Raw genomic sequence first — 16,460 nt, forward strand, 5'->3', positions numbered from 1 at the left:
GAAAAGTCATAAACTACCTCCAACTGAAAAATGCATCCAACGGTTAATATTGAAACCCCAAATTCCTTTGAATCCAACGGTCCACCACTCTTTAACCGTCCTCCCCCCGTCCTCCTAAGAGAGAAAAGAGATAAGGAGGCTTTGCCATGAACTATAAGTGTTCGCTTTTGGAGTCGTTGGTTTGTTCCGAATATACACGGCAAAGGTCAACCGTCCTCCCCCTGTCCTCCTAAGAGAGAAAAGAGATAAGGAGGCTTTGCCATGAACTATATGTGTTTGCTTTTGGAGTCGTTGGTTTGTTCCGAATATACACGGCAAAGGTTGTGGCGAGGGGGAAGCAAGGCAAATTTTCCTGGGTGCAGGTGTAATTCTATTCCTGCATGCAATTTTGTTGTTAACGAGGATGAATCCAGGATCGAGTGACCGAAACCGGCAACCGTCACACGACCAGCGCCCGTCCTAGTCTTTCGAAAACGTTGGATTGCGCAACGGAAACGTTTTGATGCTGCGCTGGAAAGGGCAGAAGTGGGATTACTTATTACAGCGAGAAGATCAAGTGAGAGGATTACTTATTACAGCAAGAAGATCAAGTCTCACTTGATCTTCTCGCTTGTTCAATGTGCTTGATGGAGATAAAGCACTTGCTAATGCGTGTAAGAATTACGAGTCTAGGAGCGCTGCACGCCGTAAGACCGTCTTGAGGGGTAGAGCGCTCTTGCGAGAAGTCAAAGTTTTGTAGCTGGTTGATGGAGTCTAGACTCTAGAGTTAAAGCGCTCAGTAAATCAGTGAGACTAGAAGCTTGGCAAATGATGGATTGCGATTTGGATTGAGAATCGTGGAAGTGGAATATTCAACCTGATGGCCCATGGGTAGGTAATGGATTGCGAATTGGATTGAGAACAGTGAATTCAACTGGATGGATAGGTAATGGATTGCAAATTGGATTGAGAATAGTGAATTCAAGCTCATGGGTAGCTTATTCGGTAATTGGAAAGTTAAAGCAGGGACATAACTTGTCGCACGAAGAGATATCTCAAGAATCGGATTGTTGGAGTCAAGATACTGAACGCGGATTGATCTAACATCTTCGAGAGTAGAAGTGGCTTGGCAAATGAACCGTGATGGTTTACGAACTGGAAGTGACTATCGCACGCAGTGCCACGCACTCAGAGAGATCTCAAGATGATAAACGATCTGACCTTTCGTTCTCAAACAGCGAAGCTTGGCAAATGATGGATTACGAATTGGATTAAGATAATAACGGAGTGACATATCTTGTCGCACGATGGAGCACAAAGAGGTATGTGAGTTGTCAACGATTCAATTTCAGACCTTTGGAAGTTTGGATCTAAGTCATGTAACACTTTACGGTAGAAATAATCGTTGAATCTTTGGTAAATCACACACAGCTGCGCAGGTCGCAGGTCGCGGCAGGTGTTGATCTTCATCACTTCTGCGAAGTTGGCAAGAATCTTCGATTTCGATGCAGCATCTGTGAAGTTGGTTGATTTAGATGCAGCAGGACTCCAAATTTAGTACTCCAGTTTGTAATTCCAACGTTCAAACTCTGTTCGCTGAATCGAGATACTTTCAAGTTTCTTCTATCGTAGTCAACTTGTCACCTAGTCCCAAATTGATCAATGTCTCATCAACCTCATCTCCTCAAGCGTTTACGTCATCCATTATCCGGTCCTCGTCCTCCATCGATTCCCACGTTCGTGACACCCCATCTTCTGGATTTTCCGGACTGTATCCGTGCAGTTCCGCACACTTTTGCCAGCTTGCAAATTAAAACTGCAATCCCTTGGCAGTTGGCATCCTTCATCTTCAAAAGGCCGCTCGACCAGCAGCTGCCGCTCGCCAGTCTATAGTTGGGCCGCGTACCAGGTGTCAGCTCGCAGGCGGCAGTGCTCGACTCCCACCTCAGCTGGAGTCGTTGGTTCTTTGACGTGTTCCCTTTGCCTGTACTGCACCGTACTACTAGCACTGTCCATCTCCCTCCGCTGCACCTCAGGTTCCAGCCTCTATTCCCATGGCTCCTGCTCGCCTTCTCCTCTTAAGCTTGTTGGCCTGCTCCTCCCTGTTCTTGACAACTGATGCTGCTGGGGACCTCAGCTATGGTTTCTACAAAGATGCATGCCCGCAGGCTGAAGAGATTGTGAAGCGAGAAGTTACCGCAATTTACTACATTCACGGCAACGTTGCCGTCTACTTTCTTCGAAACATGTTCCACGATTGCGCGGTAAAGCTGCATGCATGCACAAGGAACTTTGAGACGTTCTCTGTATAGGAAAAGAAGAGGATTCTCTATATCATTTACTAGTTTGAAATGAACATAACTAGTAAGAGTGCAAACTAGAGAAAATGGAACACTTCCTAGTTACCTTATCTAGGGAATCAATCAAAAATTCCCTATGCAAGTCAATGCAGGGAATCATTAGAGAATTTCACCATATAGGAAAATTATCCTAGATAGTGAAATTCATTAGTAATTCCCTACATAGTCTAACTAGGAAATGTTCTATTTTCCCTAGTTTGCACACTTCCTAGTTATAGTCAAGTAAATGATATAGAGAATCCTCTTTTTCTTTGTAAGACAAACTGGGAAATGCCCCATTTTTCATAGTTTGCAAACTTTCTGGTTATGAACTAGTAAACAATATTGAGAATCTTCTATTTCCCTATATAGGGAGAACACGAAATAAGTGATTTTGTCTAAGTTATATCATTTAAGAAATGAAGCACTCATGTTTCACATTTTTATACGTAGCAATTTGAACTTTTAAAGTACCTAGAGCAATAAGCAATTGTTACTATAATTACCTTAACTCACATTATCTACACTAAGATTCAACAAAACCATCAAAAAGATTATGGAGTTCTCTTTAATATTTCTACAAATAATAAGAAGGTAAAAAGTCCATTCGTTATTACAATATTCAAAAGAAAAGCCAAAAAACTTCTACTATAAGAAATATAAGACAACCAAAGAGAGATAAAAGAGCTCTATATAACATCTTTGAAGACTTATTTGAATCAAGCGAAATGTCATATCAAAATCTCTATATCTTCTAAACTAAGCACATCAGATTTTTCCATGAATCTAACTTTTTGACTTTCAATAAGCCAATGCACAATGTCCCTTATCATAATGTTACTGGCTGGTTTCTTGATGTCTGTAGAGTACTGTTTGAAGCTACTCTCGATCTTTTTAAGCTTCACATATGTACTTTTTAAGGAAAAGTACATATCATGAATTGTGTGGACTCCCATGTATTTCAAAAGTATCGTCTCCATATTTTCCTCTGAAATGTCATCCACTTGAGGGCATAGTAACAAAACAAGTGACAATATATTAACAAATTCGAAGCAAATGATTTAAATAATCAAGCCTAATGTAAAAGGCTGTTACATACTCTTTTATACTCGCTTGAAATCGTAGTCACCTCCATGTCTGTACCTTGAATATCTTTTAAGTTCTAATTCAAATAAAAAATTGAGATTAAAATCAAGGTATAAAGACTTCAAATCATAGAAAATAAATTTTGAATATAAGAATACCTTGCATCTCTTTCCTTGGGATTTATCACTTCTTTGCACGGTCTTCTGTTCTAAGTGATCTCTCATTTTTTCACTCACCTATGAATGATAAACAGCAAGTAGTGTTAATGCCATTGGAAAGAATTATGTAAAGAATACAAGCATACAAAGTACTTGCTTTACTTTTAAAGGGTATTGCATAAATGAAAACTTTTACCTTTCTCTTTCGTTCACTTTTTCTAGACATTTCATTCGTAGAATCAATCACATTTGATATTGGATCCTAAAAATATGACAAAATTAAATTAAAACTTGTCTAAAAAGAAGATGCTGATCACAATTGAATCAAAGAAAATAGCTTCAATCATAAGCATATCTAAAAGATAAAGGCAATTCATACCTTATCTTCATTTGTAGTGATGTCACCATGAAGCATCTTAGAAAATGTCATCTCATTCATATCAGCATTCGCTTCACCATAAGAATCCTGACATAAAATATTCAAGATAGATGAATTGTGAATAACTGAATGGTTAATAATAGTTTTTCAAAATAGAAGACAACTCATGATTGAAACTTACACACCTGATCAGAGTGATAATACTCAAACCCTTCGAATCTCTTCGCCATGAACTTATCTATCTACACGAAAGAACATATGATTTTATTAAAGAAAACATTTTGTATTCTTTATAAAATTAAAAAGATATCTTTTATTGGAAATGCTTCAACAACCTCAGATGTTGGACATCCTTGTCCATAAAATTCTCCTCCAATAGAAACTGAATTTCCAATAGACTGCCAATGAATTAAATAATCCAAGTAAGATGTCACATAAATTACACGAAAAAGTATAATTTTTTACTAAAAGTAGAGAACCATTCAAGGTATTAATATAAACATACCTTCTCTGAAATTGGATTATGTGGAGACTCGTCAATACAAGGAGTAGTTGCTTGAGGCTCCATATATCTCTAAAAAGTTTCAAATAGACATACAAAATTTTATTAAACTCTTATAGATCATTTTGAAATCCAAAGGAATGAGAACTTAGTTCAATTGGTATACGATATTCTTAATTTTTCTTGAAAAAACATATCTTTCAAATGCGTCAACAACCTGAGATGTTGAATATCCTTGTTCATGAAATTCCTCTCTAATAGAAATAGAATCTCCAATAGACTGCTAAAGAGTTAAATAATCAAAGTAAGAAGTGGCACAAATTATGCAAATAAATACAAATTTTTACTTCATGCTAGAGAACCATTAAATGTATTGAACATACCTTCTTTGAAATTGAATTATGTGGAGACTTGTCAATACAAGGACTAGTTGCTTCAAGCTCCTGATTTCTTTGAACTTTGTTGGTTTCGTCCTTTGAAACACAATAGAATACATTGACTAGATCATATCTATATTACAAATATACAGTTTTATAAAATATCACATAATTGAAAGGCCAACTCACATTATTTACAAGGGTCCTCTTCTTCGAGTATTTCTTGCTAGACTGCTTTGAGGAGATCCACCACCTGTATATATCTTCCTCTCTCCAGCTATATTCAACTCCACTAAACTTTAGTCTAGGCACTATCTCATGATGATGCTCATGGATGATGCCTTTAATATGCTGTTGTTCTTCCTTTTTATGCTGTAGATCTATAACAGTCTCTATTCCCTCGAACCACCTTCGTACATGACGGTAGTTTCTAACAATAGAGAATGCTGGTCTCTAAAGCACTTTTCTAAGAGCTCTTTCCCATATAGCTTGTTCTTATCTCTACAGATCATTTTGGGTGGTTTAAACACCTCATCATATGTAGGTGTAAAACTTGCCCCTGAGATCGGAGGAACAGAAACTTGAGATTTATCTTGCAAAGACAGACGCTCCTTGTTCTCTTTGAAGGACACATCCTTTGATTCATCTCCCATAGGCATTTTCCATAAAGCTGAGACCATTTATAGTATATATGTAAAAAATTTACCTTACAGAGTCTTTGTGGACCTTGTATCAAAGCTCGACAAGCCTTGCAAAAAAATTTGTAAATTTTCTCATGTTCTTTCCAACCCTCCAAAAGTGCTTCCGATTTAAGTGAAGATGGCCATGCTGTATAAGCTTGTTTGCAATACCCCTTCTCACATACCAATGGCAACTCAAACTCTGATTCTGGATCCCAAAACTCTTTCACACTTTTACATTTACTGCCATCCCAGAACTCATCAATTCTAATATTTTCATTAGAATTGTTCGATACCAACCATTTGTCTTTATTTCGCCACATTTCCAATAATTCGTGGCATAAAGATCTACTTTTAGTAAGTAGTTTCAAATTGTTCACCGATCGAAATGTAGTCAAAACATAACATTTCCTTTCTAGGCATTGCACATTTCTCACACTTCTCACAACATGTTAAACAATCGCGCTTTAATTTTCTCTTTCCAGTGACATTTCTATTGCATTGGCATTCAACAATGTTACCACTATAAGCGTCCTCTTTGCTTGGTAGATAGAGTATTGGAGCATGTATGGAATCCTCTTTTCCTTGACATATTCTATATCTCTTTGATTCAACCATTCCAAGCCTTGTCAACATAGTAGTTAATTGCTCCCAACATGTGGGAACAGTTATTCCATTTAGACTTCCATCCCATGTTTCTCGAAGTTGGACCAATAGTTTACTCAAACTCGATCTTTTTGCGCCTTCATGTGTTGTAGACCTAGGACCACCCATATCTCCAAATAGAATTTTAAGCATACTATCTTGAAACTCCACTGAAGCTTGATGTCCATCCCAAAGAGCTTGCAACTCAATTAATCTTTCTATTATTTTATCAGCGAGAGATAAATGGCTATCCTCTCCTAAAGCATCCATGTTATCCTCTTCATCATCCAACCTATCCTGTTCATGCATATCAGTAAATTCATCGTTTCCTTCCATCTGATGCATAGGCTCATTGTTGTCCTCTTCTTCAGGTCCACAAGAGCTAAAGTGTGGAGCATGCAAACCAAGATTTTCTGCAATAGTTTCAAATCGCTCATCGACTTGCATATGCCATGCATAAGTTTATGGAGCGACCAAGCGGCCACCATGGCAATAAGTTTCACATCTACACCATACCCGCCTCCGTCGATTAGATGATTCAATGAGTTCTTCATTCACTGCAGTATCATTGTCAATAGAGTTCTCCTCATTCACATTCCTCAAAATTGGTGCGTGTAAGTTTCCAATGGAGTCTTGTTGCAAATGCACATAATACGTCCTCCGGCTCACATCTTGATAGCCAAGAGGCGAATGCCTATACCTATAATTGCATCTACATCTCCGTAGGCTATCATTTGTTGCCATCTGGAATAAGGCACATGAAATCATGAATAAAACACCCTAGAGAACAAACACTTACATAAGCTCAACAAAGTCCATCACAAGCATAGAGACATAGCATTTATAAACATGTATAAACACATTTAAAATAAAAACACATAGTAGGGTCCTAAGTATGGGCAACTAGTGCCAGTCGTATAGACGGCCTCCCAACAGATATCATCAAAGCAGCCTCACCCATGGTAAAACCGTATGTAAGCCGTTGTAGGCCATGCAAATGCACACCCTAGCAATGACTCCATGGATAAAGAAGGACTATACCCGTGAGATTTTGTCACTTCTGCTACTTAGCTCCCACACATAGGACCATAGATACGTGTCTAGCATATCATAACATAAAAATGAAACTGCCATACCATAAGCAAATAAAAGAAATATTGCCATACCATATAGACAAGGCATAAACCCAATGAAACATAGAAAGCATAGACTATAGAAACACCAATAGAAACAAAGGCATAGACTAGACTATAGCATAAATAGCATAGAAGCATGTAGAAACATAGGCAAGCATAAACCTAGGCATTCATCAATGGCAAAGGCAGCATCCATAAACATTTAAAGAGTAGATCCATAAAGCATTTTCTATAAAACATGCATATAGAATTAGGCATATAGGCATTCACATAGGCATATAGACAAAGACTAATAGGAATATAGACATAGAAGCATAGGCATAGACTAAAGAAGCATAGACTAATAGGCATATAGATATAGAAGCATGGACTAAAGAAGCATAGGCAAATAGGCATTCACATAAAGCATAAACTTAATAGGCATTCACATAAAGCATAGCGATAGGCATTAAGCATAAAGAAGGCATCCATAAACATTTAAAAAGTAGATCCATAAAGCATAAAGCATAAAGCATGCATATAGAATTAGGCATAGACTAAAGCATATAGAATTAGGCATATAGACTAAAGTAGATCCATAAAGAATAAAGCATAAAACATGCATATAGAATTAGGCATAGAATTAGGCATAGACTAAAGCATATAGACATAGGAGCATAGACTAAAGCATATAGACATAGAAGCAGGTAGGCATAAAAGCATTCACATAAAGCATAAACTTAATAGGCATAGAAGCATAGACTAAAGAAGCATAGACTAATAGGCATATAGACATAGAAGCATAGACTAAAGCATCTTGGGGGGGTCACTATGTATAAACCCTCTATACCACGTGCGTTCAAGGCATATTTCTAAAATCCCTTATCTGTGTAAATTTTTCATTAATAAAATGTACCCCTTTTCTATACAAATCTGTAAATTTTTTCCAAAACTATTTTAAATAGTCCCTTATGTATATTTATTTCTGTAAATTTTAGAAATAAAAAATATCCTTTTGTTGAACTCACGTGATAGGGTTACATATGATGAGTAACCCCCCCGAGTAAAGCATATAGACATAGAAGCATAGACTAAAGAATATAGACATAGACTAATAGGCATATAGACATAAAAGCATAGACTAAAGCATATAGACATAGAAGCAGGTAGGCATTCACATAAAGCATAGAAATAGGCATTCACTTAAAGCATAAACTTAATAGGCATTCACATAAAGCATAGCGATAGGCATTAAGCATAAAGAAGGCATCCATAAACATTTAAAGAGTAGATCCATAGAGCATAAAGCATAAAATGTGCATATAGAATTAGACATATAGGCATTCACATAGGCATATAGACATATAGAAGCATAGACTAATAGGCATTCACATAGGCATATAGACATATAGAAGCATGGACTAAAGAAGCATAGGCAAATAGGCATTCACATAAAGCATAAACTTAATAGGCATTCACATAAAGCATAGCGATAGGCATTAAGCATAAAGAAGGCATCCATAAACATTTAAAGAGTAGATCCATAAAGCATAAAGCATAAAACATGCATATAGAATTAGGCATATAGGCATTCACATAGGCATATAGACATATAGAAGCATAGACATAGGCATACATAAACGTAGATGCATAGACATAGACATTCACATAAAGCATTCATTAAATAGGCATAGAAGCATAGATTAAAGAAGCATAGGCAAATAGGCATTCACATAAAGCATAGAAATAGGCATTCACATACTTAATAGGCATTCACATAAAGCATATACTAGCATTCACATAAAGCATGTACTAGCATTCACATAAAGCATGTAGAGACATAAGCAAGCGCAGACTAGCACATATAGGAACATAGGCAAGCATAGGCAAGTGTAGAAGTATAGGCATAGGCACACATAGAAGCATAAGGCATTAATAGGCAAGCATAAAGCAAGGCACGCAATGGCATTCATTAAATAGAAACATAGATATATAGAAGCCTATAGAAATATAGAAACATTCCTTGGTAAGTGGATGGAATTAGTACCTGGGAATTGCTGCCCATGGTGAGATGACTGGGAGTTGACCTGCAAATGCACAGTACCCTACTCCCTCGAGCTCGATCCTCCAAGTACTCTTGTCGCAATCGATCCTCTTGGGAGCTGCAGTTGGTCACGGAGTCATGGGCAACGGGCTCTAGATCTCGAGGTGCTTCGAATTTCGGATCCCCTTTAACAATGATTTACTGCGCATGCGCAGCTAGTACACTAGCTACAGATCGCTAGAAGGCCCTTTTATTGCATATATGCAGCTGCACGATGAACGGAGCTGTTGGCCTAGGGCACGGCGTACGCGCGTAGTACAGTTGCAGCTGCAGGGCGAATCGATTAACGGAACTGGCCTAGCTAGGGCGCGGCGTACGTAGTATAGCTGCTGGTGAAAAATGCAGCACCAGATAGTCTGCAATTGATCGACAGAGCTGCTGGCCAGCACGCGATTGCAGATCAATTGCAATTAGATACATATATTACTAGTACTGCGATCGAGGCGCTAGCTGCTGATATGGTGCAGCTCCTGCAGTAGGATCGATCGCGCGGGCTGCAGCTGCTGAAGCATAGGCTAGGGAAGGACGAAATAACTGCAAACAGGTAGAAAGCAAGGTGCAGGCTGCAAGTACTAACAACGGCTTTGGCGTGCTCTGTTCCGTGAAGGAGCCGTTTGAAGGTCAAAGAGGATTAGATTTTGGGGGGATTTTTTCCCCAAAAATGCAACTTTGGAAATTGGTGCCTTCCCCTTTCACCCTATCTAAACCCTTTAACCCAAATAGGCATTTATCTAAACCCTTTAACCCTTTAAATGATTAACCTTGGGTGAAATTTGTGATTGTAAGCATGTTATGTGCTAGTTCAATCCAATCGTGGGCCTCTTAGTTTAATTGAGTCTAGGTGTTTCATGCTAGTTTTGATTGTGGGCTGGTTTAGTTAGAATTATGTGTCTTATGCTAGTCGAATCTATCTAATGCTGGGCCGATTAGTTTAAGGTTCTAATTTGGGGCCACTTTCCCTCTATGAAAGTGGCTTGATCCCACAACCAACACGCAGGGACATGGATTGCCTTCACGCCTCACCTGCCCGGTCTGCGGCCCCACAACTAACATGCAGAGACACAGATTGCCTTCACGCCTCACCTACTCGCGGTCTGCGGTACTACAACTAACATGCAGAGATAGAGATTGCCTTCACGCCTCACCTGCCCAGTCCACGGCCTCCCCAGCATCCCACATCCAACACGCGGGCACATAGATTGCCCTCAAGCTTCACCTACCCAATCCCCGGCCTCCCAAGCCTCAGCTACGATTAACGGCCTTATGTCATGGAGGGGAAGAACATGAGAAATCGCATGTCTTATTTCCAACGTATTAGACTTTGAAGGTCGAAGAGGATTAGATTTTGGCGGGATTTCTTCTAGGCAATTAGTTTCGTTATTTTATAGAAACATAGGCATTCGCATAATGCATAAAGCATAATATACTAGCATACAGGTTAAAGCATTTATATAAAACATAAATCATATACTAGCATAGATAGGCATACATAGACATAGGCATAATAGAGAAGCAAAAGATTATAATTTAATCTTTATAGATGAGAGCTGCTTTAAGATATACATCCTTCAGTGTGCTCTTGAGTTACAAGAATGAGCATTTACATAAAGCATAAGTCACATGCTAGCATAGATAGGCATACATAGACATAGGCATAGGCATACATAGATGGAAAAGAGCAAATGAAGTGGGTTGTTGGTAGTGTGCATAAGCTATATATATATGTCCTAGATTTAGAGTTATAACAAAGAGCAAATGTAGAATCAATGAGTCATGACATGGTTGATAGTAGATACAAGGCATGTTTTAGTATTTAACTCACAAATTATAATTTAAGCTTTAGAACCGATGAGAGATGAAAAAAATATATATGTGAAGACTCGGATCATTTGATGAGTTCATGTGTGTGCCTTGTGTGCAATGCAAAGGGTGGGATCATTTGATAAGTTCATGTATAGTGGCTTATGTGCAAACCCAAGAGTCAGATCATTTGATGAGTTCATGTTAGTGGTTTTTGTGCAATGCAAAGATTTGTATCATTTGATGGACCCAGATTTCCCGTGTATAGACCCAACAAGCTAGGAATCATCCCATAAGTTCATGAATCCCAACTTCCTTGCATGCATCCATCATACTGGGATCATTTGATGAGTTTATGGGATCATCCATCCCCAAAACATTGCAAAGTATCTCGAAGTGGCATTACAAGTTTCGAATGTAGTACCATAACATATCGAGCAAAAGCATCTCATTGTGCACTTGCCCAAGCTGCTAAAACAGCCCTGTGAGAATGACCAATAGGTTCAACTATTCGATGTGATACATCCTCATCATGTGGTCTATCAAAGCAATCTTCATGTTATGGCACATTCCCATCTACGAGTAGCGTATTGTGCAAAATGCAACATGCCACTATACTCCTTGCGACCAACTTGGGCTTAGAATTTAGGAACTTCTTATTGAGATATTGCCAATCAACCAAATGCATGCTCCAAAACAACGTACGTGGAAAATAGATAGACGTTAAACTTGCATTGGAGGTCCATGCTAGGGGTCTCATACAGACTGATGAACCATGGTGTAAGTGCATATACACCATCTCCAAGGATGTACTCTCGAATGCGAAAAGCACCATCAATAAAAACAGAACTTTGTAGGGATATGGAAACTACTCAAGACCTATGAAAAGTTTATTACCAATAATATAATTGGTGGATGATGGGAGGTATCATTGTTGATGATTGTTACATAATTTTTGTTCACATAATAGTATTTGGGATATTCTTCCTTCCTAGCCACACATTTGGTATCTGATAAACATTGGAACTTTGCAAGGAGATGGAACTTTGCAAGTAAATGCAAAATTGGTGCATCATTTTAGTTACTACCCCCTCGTGGAGACATGTGTCAAAATTTTCCTTCCACATATATGTATAATAAAGGTACAAGTTAAACAATGGAGAGGTTCCAAACTAAAGTGATTCACTATTCCCTCTAGAAATGCAATGATTACATCGAATTGTAACAACTAGTTTGGAATTCTTAAATCATCCTTTGGCCTCTCACTGAAAGACTGAGGGCATATACTTTGAAAAATAAACTTATATTATAAAATTCTAGTAGTATTTGATAAAAGAATTTAATTACTGCTCATGGATTAGCTTTTATCTCTGATATAGTAAGCACACACAATTGCAATAAAGTATAGAATTGCTATGATAGACATCCAATGAGAAAAATTAATCCCTAAGCATAACAATAAGGCACATAACATAGTACAATAATTAACAAATGTTAAACTTGACTAGGAAGCCATGAACTTTGACTTGTGATACAAAGGAAGGCCATGCTTTTATGATTTATAAAATAATTCCACTAGATCATATAGTACAGTTTCTTTGGTCTTTGAAAAATAATATATGTGCACTCCAAGAATGGTAAATGATCATATCATGATGGCAATGGGAGTACTTTCCCTTTGGTAGTTCAAATCTAAACAATGCATATCTAAGAATGCATTTCTATTGTCTTGATAGATTTATCTTGTGCCAATTGCATGTGGTAACATTTATTGTTACTATTACATCACCTAAAGCATGTTTTTGGTTCTTATTCGACATTTTCAATATTTGTTTCTTCAATTCATATATACTTTCTTCAACCATCATCTTTTTATGAAAACTATGTGTGTTTAGTGGAGGTATTTTACCATTGTTGGACATTCTACCATTCTTGCACTACAAAAGTAGAATGTATATGAGTAGAATACAAAGATGTAGAGGGAAAATGGGAGTGAAGCACCTTATGTTAGTCTAGATGGTTTCCTTTTGGATTGATAATATAGCAAGAAACATACAGGTCTTTTTGGATTTAGTTTTAAATGTATTTGGATAAACGGCATCAAAAAGTTAATGGAGTGATGATGCATTAGCATCACAACATAATACTCCAAAATGTATAATGTGTATGAGCTGAATACGAGAATGTAAGGGAACAACACAATGGGAGGGAAGAAGATTATGTTCATATTAGATGAAAGACTTTTATTTGGTCAACAAGTCACTCAACCTAGCGGTTTATTTTGGACGTATTCACAAATGTACATAGATGTTCAAAGTACCAAAATACGAATGTAGTTGACATGACAACATAATAGCTTTGCATACCTAAGTGAAAAGATGTACACTACAGGAAATCAACATCTCATTCGTAATTAATTTAATAAACTTCATATATTTATTGGTAAACAATATTTATCTTATGATAGAGAGCATTTATTTTGAGTTATAATTTTATTATTGGGAGCATGAGATAGTTGATTTTTATACCAAAACAATACATTTGACATCACACATTTTGTATTTCAAGGCTCAAGGAATTATTTACCCTGTATTGGTACAGGGTAAATATTTCCCTTGAGATATACTTTTACCCTAGAAAACGTGAGACAAAATTGTGATTTGTGAACTTAACATTGTGCATATACTTCTAATTAGAGCATTAATTTGGAATTACATAGCATATTATAATTGTCTATGTGTTTGACAATTTAGATTTTATTATATTTTTCACTTACAAAATGGAGAAACCTTCATTTCAAATTCTCATGAAATTTTTTGGAAGAAAAATAAGCGCATGTACTTCTCATTGTCACTTTTATTTCGACTACATATAGAAGAAATATAATGTTCTAATATTAAAGAAAATATAATTAGCCTACAACATATATCTTATTAAAATTACAATGATACACACTTGTTAAGTATATGCTCATTTTTTATATAAAAATATTTTTATATATGGAATATTTAACATTCTTGCTTAGTACACAAAAAACTCCTCCTATGTAGTTAATTGCAATCACCATATACAAAAGATACATTCTTTCTAATTTCCAATATAGGAAACACTTAATTTATCATATTAAATTACACATTTCCTAGAAAAAACCATATTTCCTATATAGAAAATAGAAAATTCATTTGAGTCTCCATATAGAATGTCACATTTCCTAGATAGCATTGACTGATCTATATAGGAAATATAATTTGCTATGAAAAAAAGACGTCATTTCCTAGATAGAAAACATAGAATCCACTTGATTCTCCATATTACAAGTCAAATTTCCTAGATAGCATTGGTTGTCTATATAGGAAAAAGAATTTCCTAGATTAAGAGGAGAAAATCCATCTTTCTACCTAGGAAATATGCTCAACTTTCCTAGTTCAACACCAAATTCCTATATAGACATTAGTCAAAAGTTCCTTGTGAAGGTATGGGCACAGTTTGCCTGTGCGTATGATTTTTTTTTTGTGTGTGTGTGTTGGGACGGGGGCGGGGGGGGCGCGGGGGACCCGAGAGATTTACGCACACTGCTCTCTGTCATTGTCGCACATTGGAAAGAGATATTACTGATACAGGGTTGCGATGGTTCACTTCTGCTGGATTCTACTCCTCAACATCCTGCTGAGAAGGAGTCTGATAAGAACTTCGGATTGCGGAACTTCAAATACATTGAACTAATCAAGAATGCTCTGGAGAAAGAATGCCCCGGCGTAGTCTCTTGTGCAGATATAGTTATCCTTTCCGGACGAGATGGCATTTCAATGGTACGCCCTAACTCTGCACTTGTATACAATGAGCGAAATAGTGAGCACATTTATTTACAGATAATCACCCCTGGCAACGCAGCGTAAGGCCACAGATCTAGTAGAAGTAATTCCTTCGCATATTGTATTCGTAAAATGAACGCTGTAGAAGTCTAAGAGCTGTCGAACCTCCAAAATTCATGCTTTCTCCTTTGCCAATAGCTTGGGGGACCCTCTTTTCAAGTGAAGACCGGACGTAGAGATACGAGGGAGAGCAGCCTTGAAGCAGCAGATCTCGAGCTCCTTGCTCCAGATGTGGATGTCACAACCCTCTTAGAACTGTTCGCTGCGTTGAATCTCAACCCACCCCAGACTGTCGCATTGCTAGGTGTCTCTATTTTCCATTTTTCCCGCCTGAATAATTTCATATGTTGATAGATAATGAAGCAATAACTCAATATGGTTGACATGGTTGAACTGCAGGCGGGCATACCGTTGGACGGACGCACTGCAAGTATTTGGTGCAAAGGCTATACCCGATTGTGGATCCTACCTTAAATGCAACCTACTCGAATTGAAGATCAGGTGCCCAACGCCCAAACCCGATCCGAAGGCAGTCGAGTACCCGAGGAATGATCCGATCACGCCCATGAAGATCGACAACTACTACAAGAACGTGATGCAGAAGAAGGGGCTGCTGAAGATCGATGATGCGCTGTTTCTGGACCCGAGGACAGCAGGCTACGTGGAGATGATGGCCAACGACAACAGCTACTTCTTTGAGTAGTTTGTGGAAGCCATGGCTGTGCTGACAGAGTACAACGTGCTAACAGGCGGAGAGAGAGAGATCCGCAAGCATTGCAGATGGGTGAATTGATCGATTGCTTTCTTGGATATTGTACAGTGTACTAGAAAGATAGTCACTAGAAAGCTTCAGACACCATTGCCATCTCTCATGATCTCTCCGACACCATTGCAAAGCCGGCTCTCAAAACCAAAGTGATCTCTCGCGCTCCTCTCTGTTTCTCTCTTTCTGTGCCTGACCAGATGAGGTTACCGGCTGGCCTTACTACGTTATCTTCGTGAATCAATAATTTTCCCTCTGAGGCTACCGCCTGGCCTTACTAAGTTATCTTTGTGAATCAATAATTTTCCCTAGTCAGCTCATGAGGCGATTAGTCTTGATCTCTGTTTGCGTCGCTCTACCCCAATAATGAATTTGCATGTTCCGAGACTCATTCTAAGAGGTCGCAATGCGTCTATATTATATTCCGCCATCTATGTATGCAATAATGTCTCTGGATAGAAGGTCGTCGTTTCAATGTACCATTGTCAACTTTATCTTTGTGCCAGGGTCGGACCAATATTTTCAACTTTATCTTTGTGAATCCACGGTTATTCCTATTCAGCTCAGGCGATTAGACCAAATTGTATCTTCTGATACTCATTCTACGTATATATTCCGCTAAATCGGGGTAAGTTCACTAACATTTTCAAAATGTTAATTA

At 37.9% G+C, this 16,460-nt stretch overlaps 1 protein-coding gene and 1 pseudogene across 2 annotated transcripts; one reads left to right on the forward strand and one right to left on the reverse strand.

Annotated features, from left to right (window-relative positions):
* Window positions 1-2,002: 2,002 nt before the first annotated feature.
* On the forward strand, window positions 2,003-15,829 carry LOC147881899 (peroxidase 21-like; annotated as a pseudogene). Its single transcript, XR_015543972.1, has 4 exons — window positions 2,003-2,243; window positions 14,770-14,973; window positions 15,175-15,340; window positions 15,436-15,829. The product of XR_015543972.1 is annotated as a peroxidase 21-like (transcript).
* Window positions 3,394-5,823, reverse strand: LOC147881900 (uncharacterized). The gene is made up of 6 exons (XM_087401198.1): window positions 5,686-5,823; window positions 4,127-4,183; window positions 3,942-4,028; window positions 3,759-3,824; window positions 3,563-3,640; window positions 3,394-3,480 (listed from the first exon to the last, which is right to left on the reverse strand). The coding sequence occupies exons 1-6, from the start codon at window positions 5,821-5,823 to the stop codon at window positions 3,394-3,396; spliced, it is 513 nt and encodes a 170-aa protein (XP_087257324.1).
* Window positions 15,830-16,460: the final 631 nt, after the last annotated feature.

Source organism: Dipteris shenzhenensis, chromosome 30 (genome assembly GCF_047967505.1).
Source record: "Dipteris shenzhenensis isolate YYH24624 ecotype China chromosome 30, Dip_SZ_1.0, whole genome shotgun sequence".
In the NCBI taxonomy this organism is placed as follows: domain Eukaryota; kingdom Viridiplantae; phylum Streptophyta; class Polypodiopsida; order Gleicheniales; family Dipteridaceae; genus Dipteris; species Dipteris shenzhenensis.

Excerpts from the sequence above, each read along its gene's own strand:
- LOC147881900 (XM_087401198.1), bottom strand. The coding sequence starts at position 5,823 with ATGTGGCGAAATAAAGACAAATGGTTGGTATCGAACAATTCTAATGAA. Across the intron at positions 4,029-4,126 it reads AGTATTATCACTCTGATCAG|GATTCTTATGGTGAAGCGAA; the intron begins GTGTGTAAGTTT and ends ATTTTATGTCAG. Across the intron at positions 3,481-3,562 it reads CCCAAGGAAAGAGATGCAAG|AACTTAAAAGATATTCAAGG; the intron begins GTATTCTTATAT and ends TATTTGAATTAG.